This window comes from Typopeltis vanoorti, chromosome 18 (genome assembly GCF_054136105.1).
Source record: "Typopeltis vanoorti isolate ZY-2024b chromosome 18, IOZ_Tvanoo_1.0, whole genome shotgun sequence".
Classification (NCBI taxonomy): Eukaryota; Metazoa; Arthropoda; class Arachnida; order Uropygi; family Thelyphonidae; genus Typopeltis; species Typopeltis vanoorti.
In genome coordinates, this window is record NC_143566.1 from 18282196 (window position 1) to 18309795 (window position 27600).

Here is a 27600-nt window from a genome sequence, read left to right on the forward strand (position 1 = left end):
ATATTTGAGTTCTGTGGACAGAGCTATATCTTTAGAACAAATGGCTCTGGCTCTGTGTGTAAGTGTTTTTAAAATGCCATATTGTTGGACTGGATGATGATGTGATTGTTTATGTATCTTCCTGTGTGTGTGTGTGTGTGTGTGTGTGTGTGTGTGTGTGTGTGTGTGTGTGTGTGTGTGTGTGTGTGTAGACTTTCTGTAAATGGAAAAAGATAGTGATCCATCTGAAAGGCAGGTAACTAACGTGTCAAGAAATGGTAAACAGTTATTAGGTTATTTTTCTACTGTGAAGTGGATTTTGGGGTGTTGGCTGTTTAGGTAGGTGACAAAAAAGCATCCAAAGTGCTTGTCCGTGGAGCCAAATGGCAAACACATCATCAACATAGTGTAACCACATTAGGGGCTTGTATGTTGCTGTGGTAAGTACTTTGTTTTCAAAGTGTTCCATGTAAAAGTTTGCTAAAGTGGGGGAGAGGGAGAACCCATAGCAGTAATCTGTTTGTGGATTTTTCCTTCCCATGTAAAGTAACCTGCATACATAGTAAATTTGAATAATTCAAAGATATCAGGGGGAAATTTAGACTTGATCAAATCAAGATTGTCTATAAGTGGTACATTGGTAAATAAATAGGTGACATCAAAACTAACCATTATGTCTGAAGTTTTAAGGATATGATTTTTAACTAGTGATTTGAAATGGACTGAATTTTTTCAAAAGTAGAGGGGGACAAACAACTTGGCTAACTGTTGGGGAAGTTTATATGTGGGGCATGGGGGGGGGGATATTAATTTTGTGGAGTTTTGGTAATCCATAAATACTAGGGTGGTTTGACATGAACTGGTTTTATTTTTTTGATGATTTTATTTTTTTTTTGGCAAGGAAGTTACTTTTTTCAGTAATTCATGGACTTTTTTCTCTTGAGACATAGTGGGGTCTCAATCTATAATTTGGTATGGGAATTTGGAAATGGAATAGTTCTGCTTTGATCATGATCCAGAGCTATTTAATTATTATTAACACCAGACCACCATTGAGTCAAAAGACTCATTTCAGGAGGCAAGCAATATTACGCACAAAGCCCATCAAACCGTGTTTTAAACTCATTCAATGTATCTGCATTCACAACAATGTCAGGCAGAGTATTTCACTGACCAACCACTCTCCATGCATATATGTCACCTTGTTCCACCCTCTTTCCCCATTCTGTGAAAAATTTCTTCTCCATTAATCTGGTAACAACCTTTTACCAATTTAAATGTCTCAATCATATTCCCCCCTCTCTTCCTCCTATTCACAAGGCTTTGCAAACTGCATTCCTTCAATCTGTCCTCCTATCCTAAAGACTAGTTATGACATTAGTTAATCTTTTCTGGACCCTTTCCAACATAATCTCATCACCATGAAAGCCAGGAGACCAAATCTGTGCACAATAATCAATACGAGGCCTGATCAAGGCTCATATACAATAGAACCAGAACCTCCTATTTTATACAAGTTTAGGTCTTCTGCATCATTGCCATAATCTGATGCGATGTCTTCACAACTTGTGCAGTGTGACCTCTGAGCTTCAGATCCTTGTCGACCACCACTCCAAGTGTATACTTTGCACCCCATTATTGTCTACAAAATTTCAGAATGTTACACTTTGCAACATTGAATTGGCAGTTCCATACTGTTGCCAACTCATACAATCTATTCAAGTCTTTCTGTAAGGTCCCAACATCTGCTCAATTCCTTATCATTCTCCCCAGTTTTGCATCATCTGCAAACAGTCACCAGTAAACCAAGTATCATTAATATACAAATTAAATAATAATAGTCACAAAACTGACCCTTAAGGCATACCACTCAAGACTTTTCTTTTTTTCAAGATAGCACCCCCTCCTTCCATTACACAACTTGCTGATACCTATCTAATAGTCATTCACCTCTCATCCAATCCCATCTGCTTCAATTTACTGACCAACTTGTGGCAAAGATGCCAAGAAATTGTATATTCTCAGTTTCATCCTTTATCCAAATGTACATGAAGTAACTTCATGACTGAGCTACTTGTATATAGAGGCTAATGACTTCACATCGATTACCTTAGTATTCCATAATGCATAGCACTATTGTTACAGACAAGTATAATGCTTTTGCACCATGTACAATATGTTCCTTGTGTTATGGTACATAAGCAAATTTGTAAAACACGACCTCTCTTTAACAAACCCATGCTGACAAGCACAAAGAATACCATTGTTATCCTCCCACATTTGTATCCTATCTCTCAGTACTTTAATTACAACTCCAGATATACAGATCGGTGTATAATTTGTTGCTTCAATCTTATCACCATTTGTGAAGTGAAAAAATTTTGCCTTTCTTCCACTCCTTTGGAATGTGCTGTTGCAAGATTCTTGTTAAACAAGTAGGCCAAGACTGATGCCAATTCCTTGAAACATTCCTTTAAGATATGTGGTGATATGTCATCAAGTTCTCTTGCCTTATTGACATCTAGCTTACTTAACTCCTCATATAATAGCAGCAGTATTATTGTATTCCAAACAAGAAAAGCCTAAATAAGGTAGGAGTAATATGCATGAAGTCTGGAAGAAGTTTATTTATTTCATATGGGGTTTTCCCTTCTTCCTCTCTCATCTCTTAGGACCAGTTGAGCCCTCCTAATAGGGATTGAGTATGTATTTTATGACTATATATCTGTATGTGTTCACAGGGCCAGTTTGCCTGTTCTAAGGGATGAAAAACCCAAGTTTCTGGGTGAAAAAAAACCCTCAACTTCCATATAAGCCAGCTAACTTACCTTTAGAAAAGAGACTAGATAAAGATTCCTCACATCATGGACGAGAATCAAACCCAGGGAGATTTCATGCATTTTACTCTTACCTTATTTAGGCTTTTCTTGTTTGGAATACAATAATACTGCTGCTATTATTATTATTATTATTATTATTAATCCTAGAAATACTCAGAAAGAACGCTTTATGGAAAGAATTAAAGCGATATCCAAATAACACAGCTTACAGCTTTAAAAACTGAATATAAGATAACAAGGAATCGCCTTACAACACAAATCAGAAATGCAAAAAGAAGCTACTACATAGACAAACTAACCTCTGCACAAAACAACATGAAACAAACCTGGCATCTGGACAATGAAATGCTAGATTGTGTTCCAAATACCACCACCTCCGAAACCATAAAACTAGCTTCATGAAAGATGCAAAACCTATCCAACAACTAGCAAATGACTTTAACCAATACTTTTCAGACTCCATCCAAGAACTGCACAGAAATATTCTCCCAATCACAAAACGTGACCCTCCACTTGGACCACAATCAAAACAGACATAATGGTTCCCAACCATAAAAGAAGCAGAACTTCTCTCTGCAATACATCAAACCAAACAAAGGCCCAGGAATTGATGGTATAAGACCTAAGGATATCATGCAAATAGCTTAAGTCCTATCCTACTAAAATTAATAAATAAAATATTTAAAACAGGACAGATACCAAGTATGCTAAAGACTGCCATAATCACACCCATATACAAACATGGAAAAATAAATTTAATCAGCAATTACAGACCCATAGCAACATTACCAATTATCAATCAAATTATGGAGCGGATCATACTGAAGAAACTCACAGCATACACAGAGACTTTTCATATTATCCCCAAAACACAATATGGTTTTCAGAATAATAAGGGAACAACATCTTTCTTGGAAGACTTTACAGACGTAATTAATACCAACTTAGACAAAAACAAAATTGCCATGGTAGTCTTTATTGATCTAACTAAAACATTCGATACACTCATACATCAAATCTTGTTAGAAAAACTGAGGCATGTTGGAATAGACGGGTGGAATAAACCACCTCTGGACAGGTGGTTTACAAACTACCTTTAAAATATAAAGCATATCGCACGTATTGGGTCAAACCGAAGCAGAGAGCTACCAGTAACCTGTGGAGTACCACAGGGAGCTGTACTTTCCCCAACTCTATTCAACATTTACAAGCACGATATTAATCAGTTACCTCTCAAAGGTAAGATATTCCAATACGCAGACGATACAGCTATAATATCCATCCATAATAACACAAGCATAGCCCAAACAAATATGCAACATGACAAATCTGATCGCAGACTGGCTCACAAAAAACTCTATACACTTAAACTCAGAAAAGACAAAATTAATGATATTCAGAAATCCACTGACTCGACCAGTTGATAACAAATATATAACCATCCAACATCCACTTTCCAACATAAAAAACCCACAGAACAGCAAAACCACTACAATCACTCAGGTTGAAACAATACGATACCTTGGAATTTACTTCGATGCAGATATGAACTGGAATAACTACATAAACCATCTAACAAACTCTGAACAATAACTGGCAAACTCTACAGGTTAAAAGACATAGTTCCCACACGCCTAAAAACACTAATATACAAAGCACTATGCCAGAATATACTAAGATATATTATAACAACGTATGCTTTCTGTGCGCCCTACAAACTAAATAGATTACTGTCGCTACAGTACAAAATGATAAAGCTGATCTTTTGGGAACAAAGAAACAATAGTGACTTTATATACACTGCAATGTCAGAACACAAAATACTGACAGCAAAGCATTTATGTCACTATGCAGCTTTGCTAAAACATTATTTCGATGCCAACTACAGGACAGTCAGAAATACATACCGTATAACAAGACCTCAGACAACTAATTATATCACATATAAATACAATAATCACTACAGAAAGGCCACGCAAAACTTCTACATCCCAGAATTGATAAACAAATTACCTTTTGAATACAATATATTCATTCAATATTGAAACACAATATATTCGTTCAGGCTTCCAGATCAGCGACACATCAAGACATTCCAAGTGTCGTGTGTGTGCGTGCGCGTGCAAATTTCTCAATCAACGGCTGCAGTGGAAATCAAGCCAATTAAACATAGATTTGATTTCATAGCTTCCCAAATAAATAATAACTGGTGTCATCCTCAGATAAGCTCACAAATAAGCTTCGAGGATGAAAGCTGAGAAAAAGATAAAAAAAAAATAATAAATAAATAAATAAATATATCATATGTAATCAAATGCAGGTAATGTATGTATCACATGTAAACAAATTGTAATATTGTATCATATGTTATCAATTATTATAATTATCAGAATACATGAATGTATCAAATGTAAAGAAATGTGTGTAATGTTGTATCATACGTAAACAAATGTAAGTAATGTTGTTTCATTTGTAAACAAATGTATGTAATGTTTGTATCATACGTAATCAAAACTATGTAATGTATGTATCATATATAATAAATTATTATTATTATTTTAAAAAATATGTATGTAATGTATCTGAGACAATAATGAAAAAAAATTATTTAAAATATATTATGTACATGTATGTATCTATTTTGCACAGTTGTATTCATGTAATGAATTATATATATTATGGGAAAATAAATAAAAATAAATTATTATTATTAAAAAACAAAAAATTAGTCACCTCCAGGGAGTCCAAAGACTCAACGAGGGAGGGCATCTGCTCTGCAACTCTGCTTCCACTACTCACAATCCACCAACTGACCACAAATATACCAATGCCACTACCGCCGACCACCACCACTAGGATTTTCACAGACAATCATAAACATCCATGCCCATGGTGGGATTCGAACCCGCAGTCACTTGACTGGAGAGCGGACATGATAACCAAGTAAGCTAGATGTCAATAAGGCAAGAGAACTTGATGACATATCACCACGTGTGTCTTAAGGGAATGTTTCAAGGAATTGGCATCAGTCTTGGCCTACTTGTTTAACAAGAGTCTTGCAACAGCACAAGTCCCAAAAGAGTGAAGAAAGACAAAATTTTTTCACTTCTGACCAAAGGGCTGTGTCTATACCAACTGAACTATGGAGGCTCTAATCTGGAAGATAAAGAAAACATGATGGAGGTAGCACAAAATAAATAAGTAATAATTAATTGCATATAGAGTACAAAGTGCAGGCCAGGAAGGTGACTCAGTTCGTATAGACAACAAAAGTACAGTATGAGCAGAAATTGAACAATCAATCCAAGAAAAATCCTAGTGAGTTATTTTGATATATGGCAAGTAGAAGAAAGAAACAACGGGTGTGAGAGAATGATGTTAGTTGACAAACAGTGGTAGATTGTCTGTTCATGCAGAGGATGGATATAGTTGAATTATTCAGTGAGCAGTTTATGAAGTATTTCATCCTTGTGAATGCAACATGAAGAGAAGATGGAATATAGAGGATATTGCGAGGAAGAACTAATAAATCAAATTCCTCTACTAGAGGGTTGTAAATTATGTAGTGTTGGAAGGAGCTCTGGAAAGATAAGTGCTATTTTGAGTAATAATTGGTAATATTTCATGAATTTTAGGGTTGTACTATTTTTTTATAATGAAGTGTATCTGCTTGATTTCTGCCTGATTTATTAGTTAAAATTGCCTATTTAAGTATAACACAATGTCGGTCATGAGGTGAACCATGTGAGCGTCAACCAGTGTGATTAGGCAAGTGCAGCAAAAATTAAGTGGAATTAACGGAATAGACTTTTAAAAATGATTCGATGTCATTAGTGCATTATGTATACATGGCAGAGTATAAGAGATGTGTTTGTAAAGAGAGAGAGAATGAATGAATGAATGAATGAGAGGTGAGAGAAAGTATGGATTTCTTGGAAGTGCGATATATTATTAGACAGTGAATGTGAAATTAACTGAAAAGATAGAAGAGGTGTACATGAAAGAAATGGAAATAAAACTAAAGCTAGAGAAACTGAGGGAGCAAAAGAAGTATGAATGAAGAAATGGAAGTAAGGTGCCGCAGAACAAGAGGCAGTGAGACTGTGGGAGTAACAGAGAATGAAATTGTCAGAATGCAAGATTTGATGACATAGTTTTTGAAAATGAAAAATGAAATGAAGAATATGCGAAGTGATGTTAGATGTCTAGTGGAAACTAATGAAAGTGCAAGAGAATAGAATGAAAGAAAAAAGAGTAAAAGATTTTGAGTGATTCCAGAATAGCAGTATTTGGAGATTTCATGGACTAGTTACTGAGAGAGTCCATGAGGCCTTATCCAGGAGGGAGAATGAGTAGGATAATTAAGTCATTAGACATGAGGAAGACACGAGCAAGAGAGTTAGTCACGAGTGTAGGGATAAATGATCTAAGTGGACATAAGGAGGATGTGAGGGTGAATATCAGGAGGTTATTGAAAAGAGTGAAAGATAACAGTGTAGAAGAAAAGTTTGTTAGTGTGTTTCCGAGGTACGAAGATGAGTTGTGATGCAGAGCCAAAATCATTAATGGATGCTACCGGAGTGTGAGGAGAAGGGAATACAGTTTATGGATGTATAACATGTGTTTGAGGGAAGAATAAAATTATATAGGCATGATGGGTTGCATTTGAATTGCTTTGGAATGAGTGCACTGGAGAAAGTATTGCTGGATGGAAGTACAGCATGTGTTGTATGCAAGAAATCAGAAGAAACAGATGAAGGGAAAAATCAGGAGAGTGGTATTGAAGTGGACAGAAGTGCTTGGCAGTGGAAACAGTACTAGTGTAAGTAATAAAGTGAGAATGGAAATGCAAGAAGAATAGGTAAATGGAGAGAGCCCAGTTGGACAGGGAGACATGGCATAGGGAGAGTGGATGTTGAAAGTGAGTGACATTAAATGTGCGTATGAAGATGGAGTATATTGCGATGTGGGTGGGAAAGTTGAGACTGAGCAGTTATATGTGATAAGTGGTGATAAAGGTGACTGGGCAGGTGTGGTGGGGAAATCACAATGAACAAGTGGCTTGGATAGGACTGGTTATAGATCTAAAAATGAATTACTGTGTTTGTTTAAAAATGACAGAAGTATTAGAGATTATTTGTCCCAAAATCATTGGAATAATAAGCGAAACATGGTTGAATGAAGATGATATTCTAACGGGAATAAAAATGGAAGGATACAATATTTTTCGCAAGAATAGAAGGGACAAGAAGGGAGGGGGAGTGCTGCTGATGATAGCAGGGCAATTATGTCCACATAAGGTAGACATGAAATAGGGAAATAGTGGCAATGGTTATGAGGCAGGGTGGTGTAAAGTGGAGGGCAACAGGAAGACATATATTGTTGGATATTGCTATTGGCATGGAGGGTGGTAATGAAGAAATGTATAAATAACTTGGTTAGTGAACAAAAGAAGGGTACTTAAATATAAAAAGCCAACAGGCTTCATTTTGGCAATATATAAACATTAATTAAATTAAGGGGATATTAGATCCCGAAAGGTGAAAAACTTTCAATAAAAGTTGGATCTGGGAGAATCGCTTCCAATTTTACCAGCGAACTCTATGCAATAATTAAAGCACTAGAAGCCTACTTAAATTTATCATCTCAACAATCTGAAGGAATTATAATTTACAGTGACTCAAGATCAGCTATGGAGGCAATCAAAAATGGCAATACCAAGCTCACACAAGACATCCATAAACTCTTAAATCATCTAAAGTGTTTAGGTAAAAGTTGCATTTTACAATGGATTCCTGCTCATGTAGGCATTGATCACAACGAAGCAGCTGATAAATTAGCAAAAGAGGCCAGAGAACTCAACCAAGAAACTCATATGATAACTCTTGCTGATGCCAATGCACTAGCAAAAGCTAAACTAATTCCATTGAAATCAGTGATACAACATCAAATTCCCGAGATCAATGCTGACAGAAGGACCTCCACCACGATAGCAAGACTACGAACAGGACATTATAGAGGAATGAAGATCAATACAGATGATACGAGAACATATAGAAACTGCATCAACTGCCCCAATACTGAACTGACACCCACTCACATCTTTACCTGTCCAGCAATTACAGCAGCCTTGCAAGAAATAGATCCTAATCCTGAACAACAGCTCTATACAAACAAAATCACAGACATAGCCAAAGCAGTACAAAGAGCACACGGAAACATCTACGACTCTTCAAAGGACAAGACAACAACAACAACATTAGATCCCACATTGTTTTAAAACTGAATAAGAAACTCAAAGATTGGAATCAGAGAGTTTCATGCCGAAATAGTATAAAAAACTATAAAAGTATCAGCGAATACTAGTGTGAGCTAAATGCAAGTAGTCCTAGAACGTAGTACAAACACGGGCAACTCGTTGCAAAGGTGGGGAAAGTTCTGATCACTATTCTTGGTATTTTCCATAATGTAAAAATACATTTCCTAGGAAATGTATGCTGTTATTACATTATGGTGGGAGGTCACTACCCATACCGGTTTCAGCCTTTATTGAGGCTTCATCAGTGAGTAGCTAGACCAAATTAATACCAAAGGGTATAGCGAAAAGAACTTATATGCTCTGCTATACGAGTTGTCCAAAAGGTGCACCCATTAAGTTACTTAAATATAAAGAACTAACAGGCTTCATTTCGGCAATATATAAACATTAATTAAATTAAGGGGATATTAGATCCCACATTGTTTTAAAACCGAATAAGAAACACATTTCCTAGCTACTCACTGATGAAGCCTCAATAAAGGCTGAAACCGGTCTGGGTAGTGACCTCCCACCATAATGTAATAACAGCATACATTTCCTAGGAAATGTGTTTTTACATTATGGAAAATACCAAGAATAGCGATCAGAACTTTCCCCACCTTTGCAACGAGTTTGCCCGTGTTTGTACTATATATTAGGATTACTTGCATTTAGCTCACGCTAGTATTTGCCGATACTTTTATAGTTTTTTATACTATTTCGGCATGAAACTCTCTGATTCCAATCTTTGAGTTTCTTATTCGGTTTTAAAACAATGTGGGATCTAATATCCCCTTAATTTAATTAAAGGAAGGGTAATTGTTATGGGTTATTTTAATTATAGCAGTATGGAATAAAGAGATATCTGTTATGAATAAGGAAAATGAATTTCTTGAAATCTTGAGAGATAACTATCTCAGGCAGTATGTGAAGGAGGGCACATGAGGATCGAGAGTTCTAAATCTGATCATTTCATCAGAGGTTGTAATTGTGAGGGGAGTTTTACACTTTCCTCCAGTTGGTGAATGTGATCATGAAGTAATCACTTGTGTTGTGGCTAACCATATTCTGACTTTTATGAGGAAATGTGGAATTATAAGGCTGGTGATTATGACGAACTAAGGAGATAGCTTGTTGCTATGACATGGAACGAGGAGTTGAGCAGTAAGGAAATAAATGTTGCATGGGAACTGACAAAGAAATACATAACAGCATCAATTATGTGAATGTATTCTGAAGGCCAAACGGCTGAATAAGGTAGATGTAAAATAGATAAATGTGGAGATTAAGCATGAAATCTGGAAAAAGAAGGTACTATGAAGGAAGTACAAGATGAATAATGGTAATAATCAGTTATATATTACCATTATTCATCTTGTAAATAAATATAAATAAATAAATATATTTATATAAATATAAATATAAAGAACAAGCCAGGAGAGTGACTCAGTTAGTAAGGAAAACAAAAGTGCAGCATTGAGGAGAAATTTGCAAATCAAGCAAAGAAAAACCCTAAGAGTTTTTTAGATATGTGGCAAGTAGAAGGAAAAATGATCATGGTAAGTTGATGTTAATAGATGAAAATTGTAGAATGGTAACTGCTGCAGAATACATTGTTGAGGTATTCAGTGATCAATTTATAATGGTGTTTCATCCTGGTCAGGGTAGAATCATAAGGAACTTAAGTGTAGAGGACATGGGAGAGGATGGCTTAATTGTGAGTGAGCCAGAGGTATTTGAGGAAATAAATAAACTTGATACCAATAAAGATGATGAGATTTGATGACATATCATTATGCATCTTAAGGGAATGTTCTAGGGAACTGGCAGTAGCATTGGCATGCCTGTTTAATAAGAGACTTGCAACAGCACAGGTTCCAAGGGAGTGGAAGGAGGGTAAAATTATTCCACTGCATAAAGGTGGTGATAAGACTGTATCTTTAAGTTATAGGCCAATCTGTATATCTGGAGTTGTAGTGAAGGTACCGGAGAGATTGGTAAGGAGTAGAATACAGAAATGGGTTGATTACAGCAGTATTCTCTGTGGGTTATCAGCATGGGTTTGTTAAGGGGAGATCATGTTTCACTAACTTATGTACTATAACAAGGTGATAAATACCTTGGACAGGGGAGATGCATATACAGTGGTATACTTGGATTTTGCAAAGGCTTTTGATAGACTGCCACATGACAAGCGCTTAAATAAATTGAAACAGATGGGATTGGATAACAGACTTCTGAGTTGGATCAGTGACTGACTGTCAGATAGGTATCAGAAAGTTGCATATGGGGGTGCAGTATCCTGAAAGAGGAAGTTCACTAGTGGTGTACTGCAGAGGTTCAGTTTTGGTGCCATTGTTGTTCAATTTATTAATGATATTGGAATAGGTTTAACTAGTGACATGTAGATGTTTGTAGATGATGCAGAGTTAAGCGGATGTTATGGCCTTACAAAAGGACTTGAATAGATTGCATGAATGGGCAGGTAAGTGGAATTATCAGTTCGATGTTGCAAAGTGTAATGTTTTGAGATTTGATAAGCAGTGATGGAATGCAAAGTACACACTTGGTGGGGAAACTTTACAGGAAGTAGAGGAGATGAGAGATCTGGGAGTGGTGATGGACAAGGACTTGAAATTCAGGGGCCAAGTTATAAAGATGTCACATCGGATAATGGCAATGATGCAGAGAACCTGACATGCAGAAATAGGGAGGTTATGATGCCACTGTATAAGTCCTTGATCAGGCCTCATATGGATTTCTGTGCACAGATTTGGTTGCCAGGTTTTCATGGTTGATGAGGATATATTGGAAAGGGTCCAGAGAAGATTTCAAAGGTATTCAGTGATCTTTGGAATGTGAAATACGAGGATAGATTGAGAAAATGTTAGTTGCAAAGCCTCGTGAATAGGAGGAAGATTGAGATATGATTGAGACATATAAGCTTGTCAGGGGTTGTTATCAGGTTGATATGGAAGAGATTTTTCATAGAATGGGAGAAGGGGTAGAACAAGAGGCCATCGCTGGAAACTGTATAAGGAGGGTGTGATCAGAGCAGTGAGGAGAAGGTTCTTTGCATGGAGAGATTGATGAGTGGAATGCGTTGCCTGAGTTTTTTGTGAATGTAGACACACAGTTTAAAGCATGGTTGGATGACCATTGTGTGCATGATGAGTCTCTGACTCCATGGAGGTCAGATGTTAATAATAAAAAAATGCATATTTCATCAATGCATATTAGTTAACCAGAGATACACGAGTGATTAAGTAAACATGATTTTAATAAGGCAGTAGGACTTCAGAATATACCACTACTTGTCTTGAAGGAATGCGCTAGGGTAAGGGTTCTTAACCTGTGGTACGCATACCCCTTGGGGGATATGTGGTAAAATATTTGGGGATATGATGTGGGAGCTCAAAAGTCGCTAGATCTAGTAACAAAGTTGCTAAGTTGGCAATACTGATACTCTGAGAACTGAGTGACGAAGCATGGCGCTGTAATTCATGTCTTTACACGTTTGTTAAATTGTTTATGTCACTCTTTGTGTTTATTGATATATATATATATATATATATATAATTTATTAATACAAAATTTAATGTGTATGTACATATATTTTATTTTATTCCCATTGTTTTACTAAAACTGTAGTTTTATCTATCTATACAAGGGGTACACCAGTTACATACACATTTCCAGGAGGTACGTGAAGCATAGAAGTTTGAGAACCAGTGCTCTAGGGAATTAATGGTACACTTGCCACATCTGTTTAACATGAGTCTTACAACAGGGCAAGTACCAAAGGAGGGAAAAGTGAGAAAATTTTTTCCACTTCACAAAGTTGGTAGATAAGACAGAGGCTACAAATTATAGGCTAATCTGTATGTGTCTGGGGTTGTGATTAAGATATTTGAGTTGTGAGGATCAGATTTACGATATTGGGATTAGTATTCAACATTGGGTTAATAATAGAAGTATTTTCTATGATGGATTTAATGATAGATTGGCACATGATAAGTTAGTAACTAAATTGAAATTGATACAATTGGATAAGATACTAGTGAGTTGAAAAGCTGACTGGCTGACTTATTATTAGCACGTTGTGTATGGAGGAGTAGTATTCCAAAAGAGAAAGGTCAATAGGTGAACTCTGTCTGTTTTGACTCTTCAAGAGATATGGAATAAGCTGGAAAAGTGGGAAAATTAAATGGAATATCAGTTTAATGCAAGTAAATGTAAGATCTTGAAATTTGGGATGATAGTCTATAAAAAATTTCAAGGTTTAAGTTACTTTCACATGTTGTGAAAGTAACACTGCGGATTGCTGTGATGCTAAGAAGGATTTTGACCAGTAGAGATAAAAGGTGGTAATTCCATTGTATAAAGTTCTGATCATGCTACATCTAGGTTTTTTTGTGCTTAAATCTAGTTACTTGGATCTGAAGAGTATAGGGTACAGACACATATAAACAGCATCTTATCAGAGTTCTACAGTGTTAGTTATGAAGGTAGACTGAGGGCATCCAAACTACAGAGTTTGGTGAATAGAAGACAAAGGGATTATTATCATTATTATTATTATCCAGACCTCCATGGAGTCAAAAGATTCGTCATGGGAGGTCATTTTTAGGAAACACAAAGTTTATCATACCACTCCTTGAACCTATTGACTGTTTCCACTCCAACCACTCTCTCAGGCAATGCATTCCAAGGTTCAACCACCCTCCATGCAAAGAAACCACTCCTCACCCTCTTGTGCACAGCCTCTTTTCGTAACTTCCAGGAATGGCCCCTTGTCATCGCTCCTTCCCACCATTCCACCAAGTGAAAAAACTCTTCAATGTCTACCCTGTAACTGCCCCTCTACAGTTTAAAAATCTCGATCATATCACCTCTCCTTCTTCTATCCACCAAACTCTGCAGTCCACATTCCCTCAGTCGATCCTCATAACTTATATTTTACAGTCCTGAAACCATCTTTGTTATCTGCCTCTGTACCCTTTCCACAGTCAATTTATCCCCTTCAAATCCTGGAGACCAAATCTGAGAACAATAGTCTAAGTGTGATCGGATCAGGGTCTTATACGATGGAATGATAACGCTTTTATCTCTGCAGGTCAGCATCCTTCTCAGTATTGCAGCAGTTCTCTGAGTTACCCTCACCACCTTTGCAATATGCTTCCTGAATTTCAGCTTTCTATCAATCATCACCCCCAGATCTCTTGTCTCCCCTACCTCCTCCAGTACAGCTCCTCCAATCGAGTATGCATCCTCCCAGAGTACTCAGTATTTGGAACACACTCTCCTCTTGCACCTCTAAACCCTGAACCTGCCCTATCCCTCTAGTATTAAAACCTCCTCCATGATGAAATACTTCAATAAAGTGCTCATTGAACAACTCCACTATGTCCTCTGCATTAGTCACTCTATCCCCATTTTTATCCCGTAATGTCATTCTTCCACAGTCGTTTCTCCACCTGCTGGCCACATAGCTAAAAAATTCTCTAGGATTTTCTCTGGATCTTAGTGCCAATTTCTTCTCATATTCCAGTTTTGCCTTCCTCACCATTCTGGTCACTCTCCTGGCCTGCATCTTATATTCTTCGTGTATCTGTCCTCCACCCCTCTACTTATATCTCTTCCATAATCTCTTTTTCAACTGCAGTTCATGTTTGATATCGTTTGTCATCCACTTTACACCAAATTGTGTCCGTTTCTTCACCCATGAAATACAGCTTACTATTGCTGCTAACAAATATTCTTTCACAATTTCCCAGGCACTAATGATATCCTGGCCTTCCAATTCTGCCCTCCATGGAACTGCCCCTAGTTGATACCTAAGACTATTATAATCACCCGCCTTATAATTCCACATACGTTCCCTTTTCTTTGATACACCTGCATGTCTGTTCATCTTCCAAGTCAAAACCACATGGTCACTCTCTCTCTCTCCAACTGGTGGGAGAGATGTCATCTCACTTATTATCAGCTCTTCTGATGCTATGACCAAATCCAAAACTCTTGAACCTCTTGTTCCCTCTATTACATGCTGCTGGAGGCATATGTCCCTCAAGAATTCCAGAAATTCTATCCCCATCTTACTACTTGCATTTTCCTCTTCCCAGCTTATACTGCTTTAGTTAAAATCTCCCATAGCAATCATTCTTGTTGCACTTGCCAAGCTCAACTGCCTAAACATCTCCTGGTCATGACATGATTGCCGCATTTAAACTGTAGAGAAGTATTTACAGGATCAACATGGGGGGAGGATTTTTCATATAGTAGAACACGGCGTGTGTGTGTGTATGTAGACGGGGGAGGTCTGGAATATTAATACAGTAAAATGCTGATTATTCGATTATTCGTGGTAATTGGCGGATGCTAGAGCTCGGACAGTTGGGGTGATAGCAGTGGTGGCCCGTGAAGTTTTAAATGGGAGTGCTGCCTATACAAAATAATTTTTAAAAAATTATTTTTAACCTAATTAGTAACCAATTTATTAATAAATAAATTTGTAGATTTATTTATTAATAAATTGGTTACTGATTAGGAAAAAAAAGAATTTTTTAAAAATTATTTTGTATAGGCAGCACCCCGACTTAAAACTTTACAGGCTGCCACTGGGTAATAGGCTAATTAGCTGAATTCAAATTATTTTTTATTGGGTTAAATACAAAAAAAAATATAAAAACATAAGATAAACATACTTGTATGTAAATACAAAACTGAACATTCTGAAACTTAGTTAGATCAGAAAGTCGTTCATTTTTGTTTTCTTTGTAGCATTATTTTTGGTTTTATTTTTCTTATACATCCACAAATATGTAAAACTTCAGTGTAATCAACATCATCTTGACTTTACACATTTTTAAGTAATGTTTCTGCAATTGATAGGGCTTCATTACAACTTACTTGTAAGTTGTAAGTGTATTTTGTAAGCTGGTTGTAGTTCCTCATCATCACCCCCATCGAGAGTAAAACACTTGATCCTGCCACTGGCATGATTTCTACACTATTATTTGAGTCCTCCACTTCCAAATTACTTTCAATGATCACAAAGTTATCGGACATTAGAGATTTTCTATACAGCCATTTCATGGTTTTGATCAAACCTTGCTCCATAGATTGAACTAGTGATGTGCCTTTTGGCAAAAGGTAAATTATGACAAGATTGCAATTTTCTGCAGAAATTTGTATGTACTACAGAGAGTACCACAGTTAATCTGACCCCAAGGATGATTGAGCCCTGGATAATGAGTGTTTTACTGTAATATCACATCAATGCCTATTCCAAATGTTTTGTTTTTAACCTCCATAGAAACTTTTCTCAAGCAATTTTCTGTTTTGCATTGAGTATTCCTTTCCAGCTCCTATCATTTGCATGGACAAGGAAAGAGCTTTAAGAATATTTTTTTTCTAATTTTATGACTTCAACTGATTGATATCTGTCATTCATATGCAGAGAAAAAGATTATTATAATATGTGCATTTTTGAGTGAGCCTAAAGAAATGGACTGCTTTTTATTATATGGCTGGATACCTTAGATATCATCAGCATCCTCCCATAATGAGTCTTGTGATTCCATGGAGCGCATGAGTAATAATAATAATAATAATCATAATTATTATTATGCCATTAGGGAAATTCTTACCCTAATTCTCACATAGTTTTGTCTTTTTTATATATATATAGATTAGTATAATGATAACTCTACTTCATATTGTGATTCAGCCTTCTGTGTATCACATGGTACTTTTGCCCATATGTAGTACTGATCGCCTACACACAGCACTTTTATAGGTCTTATGTATATATATATATATATATATATATATATATATATATATATAACTGAGTTGTATAGCATTTTGAATTTGATACTACCTAATTTGTGGAAAGGCAGCTGGCGTAGTAGGTAGAGGGTTTTAAGATGATGATAAACATCAGACCTCTATGTAGTCAAGACTCTTTGTGGAATGTCCACACTTTCATAGAAAATGATATAATGGAATTGGGCTTAAATGCATTCACAGTTTCAGTGCTCACTACACTCTCAGACCATCTTATTTCACTCACTAACCACCATCCATCAAGGTGCCTGCTCCTCACATCCTCCTTATACAGATTCAGATTCTGTATTAAATTATGGTTGTCACCACATTCTTTGTGAATATGGTTCCTATTATATATTAACATTTCAAAGTGTGTATTTATACCAGATATCCGTACTCTGTACATTACATATTTTAGATCACATTTATCCTTTTCTGTTCCTTTTTCAGTACTGTTTTTTCCCATTTCTTTCTTTCTTTCTTTTTTTTTTTTTTTTTTTTTGAGTTATTTCTTAACTAAAAAATTCCTTCTAAAATCTTCACATTATTTTATAAACTATTATACGAAGTAAGTGTATTTTATCTGTTTCAGTTCCGAAGATTAAAAAATAATACAAACAAAAATCCTGCAGCTCATCTCTCACATCTAAGAATAATGCATATGTTTTATGATGAAAATGCTAAGGAAGAAGATTTTCTAAGGGTAATTTTTTTCTGCTATATTATCAGGTTCATAATAAAATAATAAAAATGAAAATTATTTCCTGTTTGTATTTTTCCAGCAGACAAAGATACAGGAAAAATACAGTGTTAATATTCAAATAAATAACCAGCACTGACAATCTGAGATTGTGTTGTGTGTGTATATATATATATATATATATATATACACACACACACACACACACACACACACACACACACACACACAGGTATTCCTTGCTTAATGCAGGATTTGATTAATGCGGTGAAATTAATTGTGGCAATCCCTTGATATGCACGGCAGGAGTTTTGATTAATGCACCTTTAACCATGCGGAGCTCGCCGCTGATCTGACAGATACATGCAAAATATTTAATATAAATATTCTTACACAATTCTGTGTATAGTTTGGAAGTCATGAGTAGCTCCTGTTCCTACAGTTCCTGTTTGATATTGTTTGTCATCCACTTAATACCGAATTGTGTCCTCTTATTCACTTGTTTAATACAGCTTACTATTGCTGCCAACAAATATTCCTTCACAATTTCCCACGCACTAATGATATCCCAGCCAGTGGCACCCCCAAAGAAAAAGGAAAAAAAAACTAGAAAATTTTCCAAAAATCTTTTCCTAATTAAAATTTGTTTTTTTATTTATGTTGGGTCTTTCTTCTATTTCTATACTACTTATGAATTAGCAATCATTGCAGATGCTCAGTCATAGGTCATATGCAATGCGTAGTGTGTATTCTAAATTCATCTACTCAACTCTCCCCACCCCCAAGATTAAATCCTGAGTCCACTACTGATCCCAGCCTTCCAATTCTGCACCTACATGGAACTGCCCAAATTGATATCTAAGACTGTTATAATCACCTGTCTTGTAATTCCATATATGTTCCCTCTTCTTTGATACTCCTGCATGCCTATTCATTTTCCAATTCAAAACCACATGGTCATTCTCTCCAACACGGGGAGAGAGATATCCTCTCAGTTATTATCATCTCTTCTGATGCTATGATCAAATCCAAAACTCTTGAACCTCTTGTTCCCTCTATTACATTTTGCCTAAGACATCTGCTGCTCAAGAATTCCAGAAATTCCATCCCCTTATTACTACATGCATTTTCCTCTTCCCAACTTATATTGCTGTAGTTAAAATCTCCCATAACAAGCTCCCCACCCTCTGTGCTCTTTGGCTTGTAGCAACACCCCACTAAATATCCTGTTTTTCCCACCTCTACCTCACACCATATGCTTTCAAAATCATTAGTTTCACTGCCTTCCAAAGCCTCCACTCTTAGAGGACATAAGTCATCACTTATCATAAGCAGTACTCCACCACCTTGTTTTCCCTTCTCATCCCGCCAAAAAATGCCGTATCCTTCTACTTCTATTCCTGTTATTATATGATCTTCCGTCAACCATGTCTCAGAGATCCCAATAATCTCTGGCCAGGCTGATGCAATCAACACCACAAATTTATCTCCTTTGTTCCGGATACTCCTAGTATTCTAAAGTTTGATTGGATTTTGCATTTGTAAAGTATTAAGAGTTAGCAGGAGAAAAGTAGTGTTTTGAATGAAAAAATACGAAGTTTTTTTGAGTCTGAGGAAGCTATAAATGTAATATGTTTATGCCAGGATAAGCTGGATGTGAAAGTTATTACACAAAGGGGTGGGGATGATCTTAAAGGAAATCAGGATCAGGGACGAATGCTGGTCTTGAAATTCACGCTTGCTCTTGTTATCATTCAGGGAGTGAGAGGTGTGATTGAAGTCTGATTAGCAGAATAATGAATTACTGAACCATTTACAACTATATATTTAGAAATTTATGTACATTTAATCATACAAATACAATATTTATTTTACAAATAATATTCTATCTTTTTCAATTTAGCTACTTGAATACAAATTCTACCCTATGGTTCTTCTTTATGAACTAGCCAATAACATCGTCATAAAAAGTTAGTTGTAACTTAATTTTTCCAAACAACATGCACACTTTTAAAGGCTATTTGAAGCTCACTGGCTAGAGCTACTTTGACTGCGTATGGCCTGTGTTTAAGACGACATGAAGGGAGTGGAAATGGCTATGTGCACGCATGAAATCACAGTGATGCACCGAGGACCTGGAAGCTCCCACAACCGAGCAAGCCAAGGTATCTTTGACTAGACGAGCAAGCATCGACCTTTGATACAGAACGCAAAGCTCAATTATTGCCACGCAAGCTTAAGACATCTTCTGTCTACAAAAATAAAAGCCTAAATGGAATGCTTATAAATGCATCCATTTATTAACAAATAAATATTACTTCTTTCTCAAGTAATGAGCTTGCCCAGCAAGCATAGCAAGCGTGGAGAATTTGCCCCTGATCAGGATAATATCAGTAGCATTGAAATTTGCTACCACTTGAAAATGGTGAGGAGATCAATGTTAAAGATAAGGTTAAGCCATATATATATAAATACAGTACATGTATTCTTTATGACAGTTTCACAAAAGTTTGTGTAATTTACTTCCAGAATTAATTACCACAGGGCATAAAAGCTGATGATTTTGTTTAATAAAAAACTTATTTGATTTAGAACATCAAAGGGAAAGGGGTTGAAGGCTTATGCATAGGTAGTTTATGTTAAACATTTTTATGGCGATTTTAATTCGCAACACAAGACAATAAGAAAATAACTTTTTTTTTTTTTTTTATGTTGCTTCCACCCAAAGGTTATTTGCAAGCTGTAGTACATTTGGTACTGTGGGTGAGTTAAGGATTTTTTCTATTATTATTATTATTATTATTTTGTATTTTTAATTAATTTTTTAACATAATCTGGAAACCCTGCTTCAAGAGACCAAACATGGAACTTTTTCAAGCCACTTCACGCCTCCAATAAGCAAGGAGATGGTCTCACAAATAAAGACATAAATAACATTTATTTACTTATTTGCTGAATTACTGAAAAAAAAAAGTCACTTCTTGTCCCAAAAAAACTGTTAACAACTCAAGCCTTTTCATTTAAAGTTATCTAGATCCCCCAGATAATTCTTCAGTTGGAAATAATTCTGTTCACTTAAAAAATATATTAATAAAACATACTCTAACAAGTTTAGACATCATGATTGGTTTCTATGTTACTTCATGAAAATAATCTTCTTCTTCAGCCTCTTTCCATTTAATGCTGGGGATAAGCCTCCCCTTTTCAGTTAAGTCTGTCTTTAGCCAGTGTCCACCATCTCATGTTAAACCTTTGTAGATCATTCCTCCATCTTGTTCTTTGATGATCTTTCATTCTCTTGGTATCTATTATTCTTGGTATAGTGCTTAATTCTGTCTGCTTTTTGGCTGCCAATTTACTAATATGGCCAGCCACCTCCATTTACATGTTTTACAACACTTCGCAGTATCTTGTACTCTGGTCTCTAATTCTAGTATTTCTTGTTCTATCCCTTTTTTGTTATGTGGAGCATTCTTCTCTCCAAGGCTCTTTGGGCCACACACAGTCTGTCTTCCTGTTTTTTAGTCATTGACCATATCCCACTTTCACAGGTTAACACTAAGGTGATGCATATATTAAAGAGCTTTCTTTTTTAGACATTCAAGTAAATCTCCTGACATATAATCTTTATTATTATTATTATTATTATTCAGGCCTCCATGGAGTCAAAAGACTCATCGCAGGAGGTCCTTCCTAGGAAACACAGAGTCTGTCAAGACTCATCGCAGGAGATTCCTTCTAGGAAACACAAAGTCTATTATACCACTCCTTAAACTCATTGACCGTTCTTGCTCTCACCACTCTATCAGGTACATTCCATGGTTCAACCACCTTCCATGCAAAGAAACCACTCCTCACCCTCTTGCTCGCAGTTTCCTACCGTAACTTCCAAGGATGGCCCCTTGTCATCACTCCTTCTCGCTGTTCAACTAGTGCTTTGTTTCCACTATTTAATGCTGTACCATTAATTGAAATTCTTGATTTGATTGAGTTTCTTTTTGTCATTATCATCATAATTCTTCAGGACCTCCGTGGAGTCAGGAGGCTCATCCTAGGCAACACATAGTCTATCATACCATTCTTTTTTTATCTTGGCTTCCTGAAGTTGTTAAAAAACTGAAACCTTTTAGGTTTGAGTTTTTTGGCAAGATGAACATGCCTTACTACATTGTTGGAAATTTTTATGTTGAATATATGAAATATTCATCACCTGGTAAAGAAACTCCATTGCACTGCTAACATACATACAAATCCAGTTCGCCATTACTGGAAAGCTGCTCTGTTATGTGTGCCACCTGACTGTTATGACATCATTCACACATTTTCAAATGAGAGAACTTAGTGTATATTCTGACAGCAATAGTTGTATTTTGTTTCCATGCCGAATTTTCTGAAGTAAACTGTTAATGTCTTTTTGTGCCTGTTTTAAATAGAAACTGAATATGCTTGAAGTAAGGCATACAGGAATGAGTTATTTTTGTTGTGTAGTTGTGCACATGGAAATTTGTTGCTGCTGTTTCACTCGATCAGCCAACTTTTCCTTTATGTTTCAGTTTCTGGCTGAAATATGTTAACTTCAGCCTTTGCAGATATTTTGTATTTAATGCTAGAAGACCCAAGTTTTAAAATTATGAATGTGTGTATGTGTGTGAGTGAGTAGAAGGATCATTAATTTATAAATGAAGCATCCCCCCCCATATGTATATATATAGGGGGTAACAAAGCACACACACACACACATACACACACACATATGCTTTGTTAATAAAATATATAAAGAGAATTACACTTTTTTTATAAAATCTTTATCAAGTAGCTTTATTTTTATCCTCCTACATGTTTCGCCAATCCGTTTCTATTGGCATCCTCAGGGAATACAAATCAGTAAGCAAAAATGAAGGTTACAGACTAGGTTATAACCGATGGTTCTAAATCATACAAAAAATTGGTATTGTGCGTGACAATGTGCGTGTCTCGTTAACGTGATTTATTCGTAATGACTCATGACGTAATTGTTATGAAAGTTCATTTCTTTGATATTTAATGATCTGATAAAAGTTTTCCAAATTTCTGGTAAAATTAGACCTTGATTCTTGTTTAGGTTTTCAGTTTTATGGACGACTGTAGCTGCTTCTTTAAAGGTTCTTGAATGGTAGTTATCTTCTATGTATGGCATAAGGCTCTTATCCCACTCAGTGTGATGGTTAGTAGAGGCAAAGTGGCATGAAAGGCCTGAAATGTCTTGTCTGTTATTTCTGACATATCCTATGTGTTCTTTCTTTCTCGTTTCGAAGCTTCTAGATGTCTGACCTACGTAACTAATACCACATGAACAAGGAATATTATATACTCCAGAGTATTTGTAGAATGGGTGAGGATCTTTCGGTGATCTTAAAAATTTCCGAATAGTGTTGATTGGTTTGAATGCCACTCTGATCTTATGTGGTTTTAAAAGGTTAGCTAATTTTTTGGAAAGGTTGTTGACAAAAGGAATCGTAATTGTACTGATGTATTGGACGTCATCACGTTGTCGATGTGGTATATCAGTAAATAGAATCTTGTTATAGAGTCTTTTAGGGTAACCATTTAAAGAAAGTTCTCTGGATATTGTGATTAATTCCGTGAGTAGGTCATCCTTGTCTGTCGTATACTGTATAGCTCTTTTCTTGAGACTATGGATAATGCTAATTTTCTGAGCTATGTGATGAGCTTAGTTGAAATGGAGGTAATGTCCAGTATTTGTAGGTGTTCTGTATACAGATAGGTTGATACTATTATTGGATTGTTTCTTTATTAAAACGTCAAGGAATGGCAGTTTTTTATCTTTTTCCATTTCTAATGTGAATTTGATGGTATTGTGGAAACTATTGATTTGGTTGAGGTAATTCATTAGTTCTTCTTTTGTATGATCCCAAATGATAAAGATGTCATCTACATATCTGTACCAAATTTTCGGTTTTGGAACGATCTGGGTTAAGATTTTTTTCTCTAGATCTCTTTTCTCTCTGTCATAGGAAACAAAGCGAATAAGAATCGTCATTTGTTCTGTTTTACTTGTATCAGATGTGCAGTCTAAAATTATTGAATAATATTTAGATTTTAGAATTGATAATAAAATTGTATCCTTAATTGCGTTACTTAAAGTTTCCAATATTTCATTTTGACTGTCTTTACTCAAACAGTATACTCTATTGTTTCGTTGTAGTGCCCTTTCAACATGATTTTCCATAACGGGATCAAACTTCCCAAACAGTTCGATTAATTTTAAAAAATTGCCGTTATTTCTTTCATATAATTTATCAGATGATCCGCGAAAAACTAAATTTCAGCTACCAACGAATTTTATAATTTCAATCAAGCATTCTAAAACATTCGTCCAATGTTTCTTTTCCATTTCATACATACCTTGAGTCTGGAAATCAATAGTAGTTTTGTTTTTTTAAATTTTTATCAAGTTCCTTCCATTTTAAGCAAATTTTCATGTAAGTTAAACTAGTCTCATGTCTATGTAAAGTTGTACTTACATTTCTCCAATCGTTATAACCTTCTACAAGACTCAGTGGGTGATTCAGTAGGTGCGACAAGTTTGCAAAAAAAGAAAGAAACAGAATTTAAAGTTTCGGAATAAATGAGCCATGTTCTTGGCACAAGCTCCCGTTTTCCATTTTTCTATTATAATACGTGTTGCCAAATTTACGACCATATGTATCTCTGGGATATATTGTATTTTTATTTTGAACAGGCTCCATTTTAATTAAAACAACTCGTAATTTTTCATCAATATTTCCTCGTTCACCTGGATCTTCTAAATTCATAGAGACTAACAATGTGTTAGTTTCGTGGTCAGCTACAACTAAATCTTGTTGTAGTTGACTAAATCCTAACTATTTTTCACTTAAATCATGTTCAGTTATCTTGTTCAATAGTACCTTCATGCAAACTGGATGACGGGCACGGTTCTTCAACTCTGATTTCTGATGTATCGAGTTGGTTACAATCTGCATCAGAATATTTTAATATTTTAACAAATTTAATAAGAGCCCCAGTTTGTTTCTTAATATCTGCTTCTTTTTAGGCATGACGCTTATGATTTTGTGCACCAGATAACTTTTTTTTTTTAAATTTTTGATTCCATTTCTATTTTATACCCACAAGAAATTATTACAGAACACGACACAGAGACGAAATAATAGTCCGCACTGCGCTACGGTCAGTAGCCTACTGAGATGCGTACCATATGACTGGTTAACTAGCAACAAATGTTTTGTACGAAAATTCGTTTCTGCACATAAAAACTGTTCACCGTTTCACTTTGGATAGACTGCAGTAGACACAACATTCTGCAAGCAAGCATTTAGCCTGCTCTAGCTGAAAAATTGTAAACAGCCGGCTGATCAAAGAGGCAGCAATATACTTTTTTTTTTTTTAATTTTTATTCAGTGTATGCAGCCTCATTTATTTTAATATTGATCATTCTAACAATTATTTTGTTTTTATGATAAAAATTTTGTTTCTTAAAAATTAACTTATGAACTGTTCCCTGGCGGCGGTGTCCCCATCGTAGTGGCGCCCGCATGCTCAGCATGCCCGCTTCCACCAGCCCTGGGTGCAGTTGAGACTACATCTAGGCTGTCGGCACAGGCTTCAACTTTGTCTCTGGCATGGTAAACCAGACCAATTTCACCATGGATTGGTGGGAGATACTTATGGTCTATATGTAGATTTTTGGTAATTTTCTATAGCATCTATTCCTCTGAAGGAGTGAAGTTTTGTCTTCCACCATTGATTTCGATAGTTTTTAAGCACATATCAAACTATCCTTGTAGCTTGATTGAGACTTGTTGGTGTTCTGGGGCCAGCATTCTGTAGTACTGACACCTGACTCTGTTGTTTTCACAGATCAGGCTTTTGATCACATCCAGAAGTCATTTGGAATTTGTGCATGGCATATCTGTGGTGGCAGCTGTTAATGCAGTTGTTATCTTTTTTTTCTAAGATCAAAAATGAGTTTTGTCCTTTGACTTGATGGCTAGAACTTGTCAGCATTCATGTAGAGTGGTCATTAGTTTTGTCCAATTGATGGTTGTGACCCAATCTGGGATATTTTCATGTTGTAATCCCAGTTGGAATAAAATTGGGACATAGGAAGTAAGTCCTGCCACATTGTAGTATGATGGTTCTGGAGCTCTTGTGATCACTGTATTCCTGGTGGCAGCAAAGTCGTTGAGAGTTCTACCATTTCAATTTGTAGTTCTGCTGTTCCAGGCTGGGTGCTTAGCATTCAGGTCTCCTGCTGCTGCTCTCTGCTTTGTTTGTTTGACCAAACTCTGCTTCCAATAACTTTGTTTGGAGAGTTCTGTATGGAGTATATTTTCAGGAGATCACATTTGCAGTTTAGACATCCACTGCCATGATTTCTGTGTTGGTAGTGGCAGGATTTACAATTTCATTGTGTTCTATAGGAGCTTGACAAATATGGCAGTGCTCCCTCCTCTCCACATTAGGTCTGTGAGTGGCTGAATTTTTGACAATGGTGGCATTGTCCAGTTGACCTTCCATTGTAATGGTTTTGGTTTTATAGCCAGGTTGCAAACTATTTTTAGGTCATAGATTTCTTGGTACTGTTTACAGATTTCCACTAGGACAAGAGGCATTCGCCGTTTATCTGCTTGGAGCATATGGTTAATTTTAATAGGATTTAGTCTGCAGCTATAGAAGTCTCTTGTAACTTTCTCAGTGGTGACAGATTCTGTTATACTGCATGCACAGTACCACCTTGAAGGTTTTTTTTTTTTTTTTTTTTTTAAAGCCAATGTGTGGTATTGGATGTTTTTATTGTTTAAAAGTTTAGTGATTGTATGGTTTTTAGCTACCATTTCTTGCTGTATTTGGCTCTCCCATCCATGTTTCTGGCTTTTGTAAAATTTATTTCATGGTTTTTGAGGACTATGGGCATTTTTATTCATTGATCCTTGGCTTGCAGAATGACAGTAGGAACTCTTTCCTTAAGTTAGTCCATTTCTGCTTCCATAGGGGGTTGTAGTTTCATTTAATGTTAGTTCCTTGCATTGTTTTTTCCTTCTGACTTTGCAGAAATCATCTTATTTCTCACTGTTTCCTGGGTTAAATCTGAGTCAGATTGTGAGTACAGAGTCTGGGACTCTCAACTGTTGTTGATAACTGGAGTGGTTTTTGGCCTCTCAAGCTCAACCTGGAGTTGATCAGACCATTTCATTTGCAAGAGATACCAACTTTGAAGTACTGCAGAAATTGTATATTTCCAATATACAAGTAAGGAAAAAGTGTATCACTTTATTATTAAAATACTCTGGATGCATGCCAGATAATTACTTGAAACAGCATATAATGGAGGGAACCAAGAGTTTCGTGAGTGTTTGATATGGTAATACCATTAGAAGATGTATCCATAACATAGGTGGACACTCTGCATATGATCAGGGAAACTGACCATGGAATCTTCTTTGGGAGGTTGCTAAACATATAAAAATCCTTTCTTATATAAATATAAGAAAGGATTTTTGTTGAACTGCAAAGCTGGTAATTATGACAGACTCAGGAGGTAGCTTAGACCATTGCCATGATTAAAGAAGCTGCAAGGAAAGAATGTCAGTAGTGCATGGCAAGTGGTCAAGGATTGTTTGAGAGAAGTATTAGACTGAATATCCAGGGTCAGGAGAATAAACTGAGATGGGAGTTAAGTGGACTTACAGTAATACAAAATAAGTAGTAATACAAAATAGAAACTGGAAAAAAAAAAGATTGTTGAGAAAAAAAAAGTGATTAGCATACTCATGAGCATTACAAACCGAAGGCAAGATAGGTGACCACTAGAATGGCCAAATCAGATTATGAGAGAAAATAGTTTTTTCACTATGCATCAAGTAAGAAAAAGAATGCTATGTAAGGATAATTTCAATCAGTGTCGAACG

At 36.0% G+C, this 27600-nt stretch overlaps 1 protein-coding gene across 1 annotated transcript in view; it reads left to right on the forward strand.

The window, feature by feature from the left end:
- Window positions 1-27600, forward strand: part of LOC150096517 (uncharacterized) — an 84893-nt gene that overhangs the window by 24904 nt on the left and 32389 nt on the right. The window contains exon 3 of the mRNA XM_090408632.1: window positions 17543-17653. Coding sequence (XP_090264758.1) covers window positions 17543-17653 — 111 coding nt within the window. The remainder of the gene's footprint in view (window positions 1-17542; window positions 17654-27600) is intronic.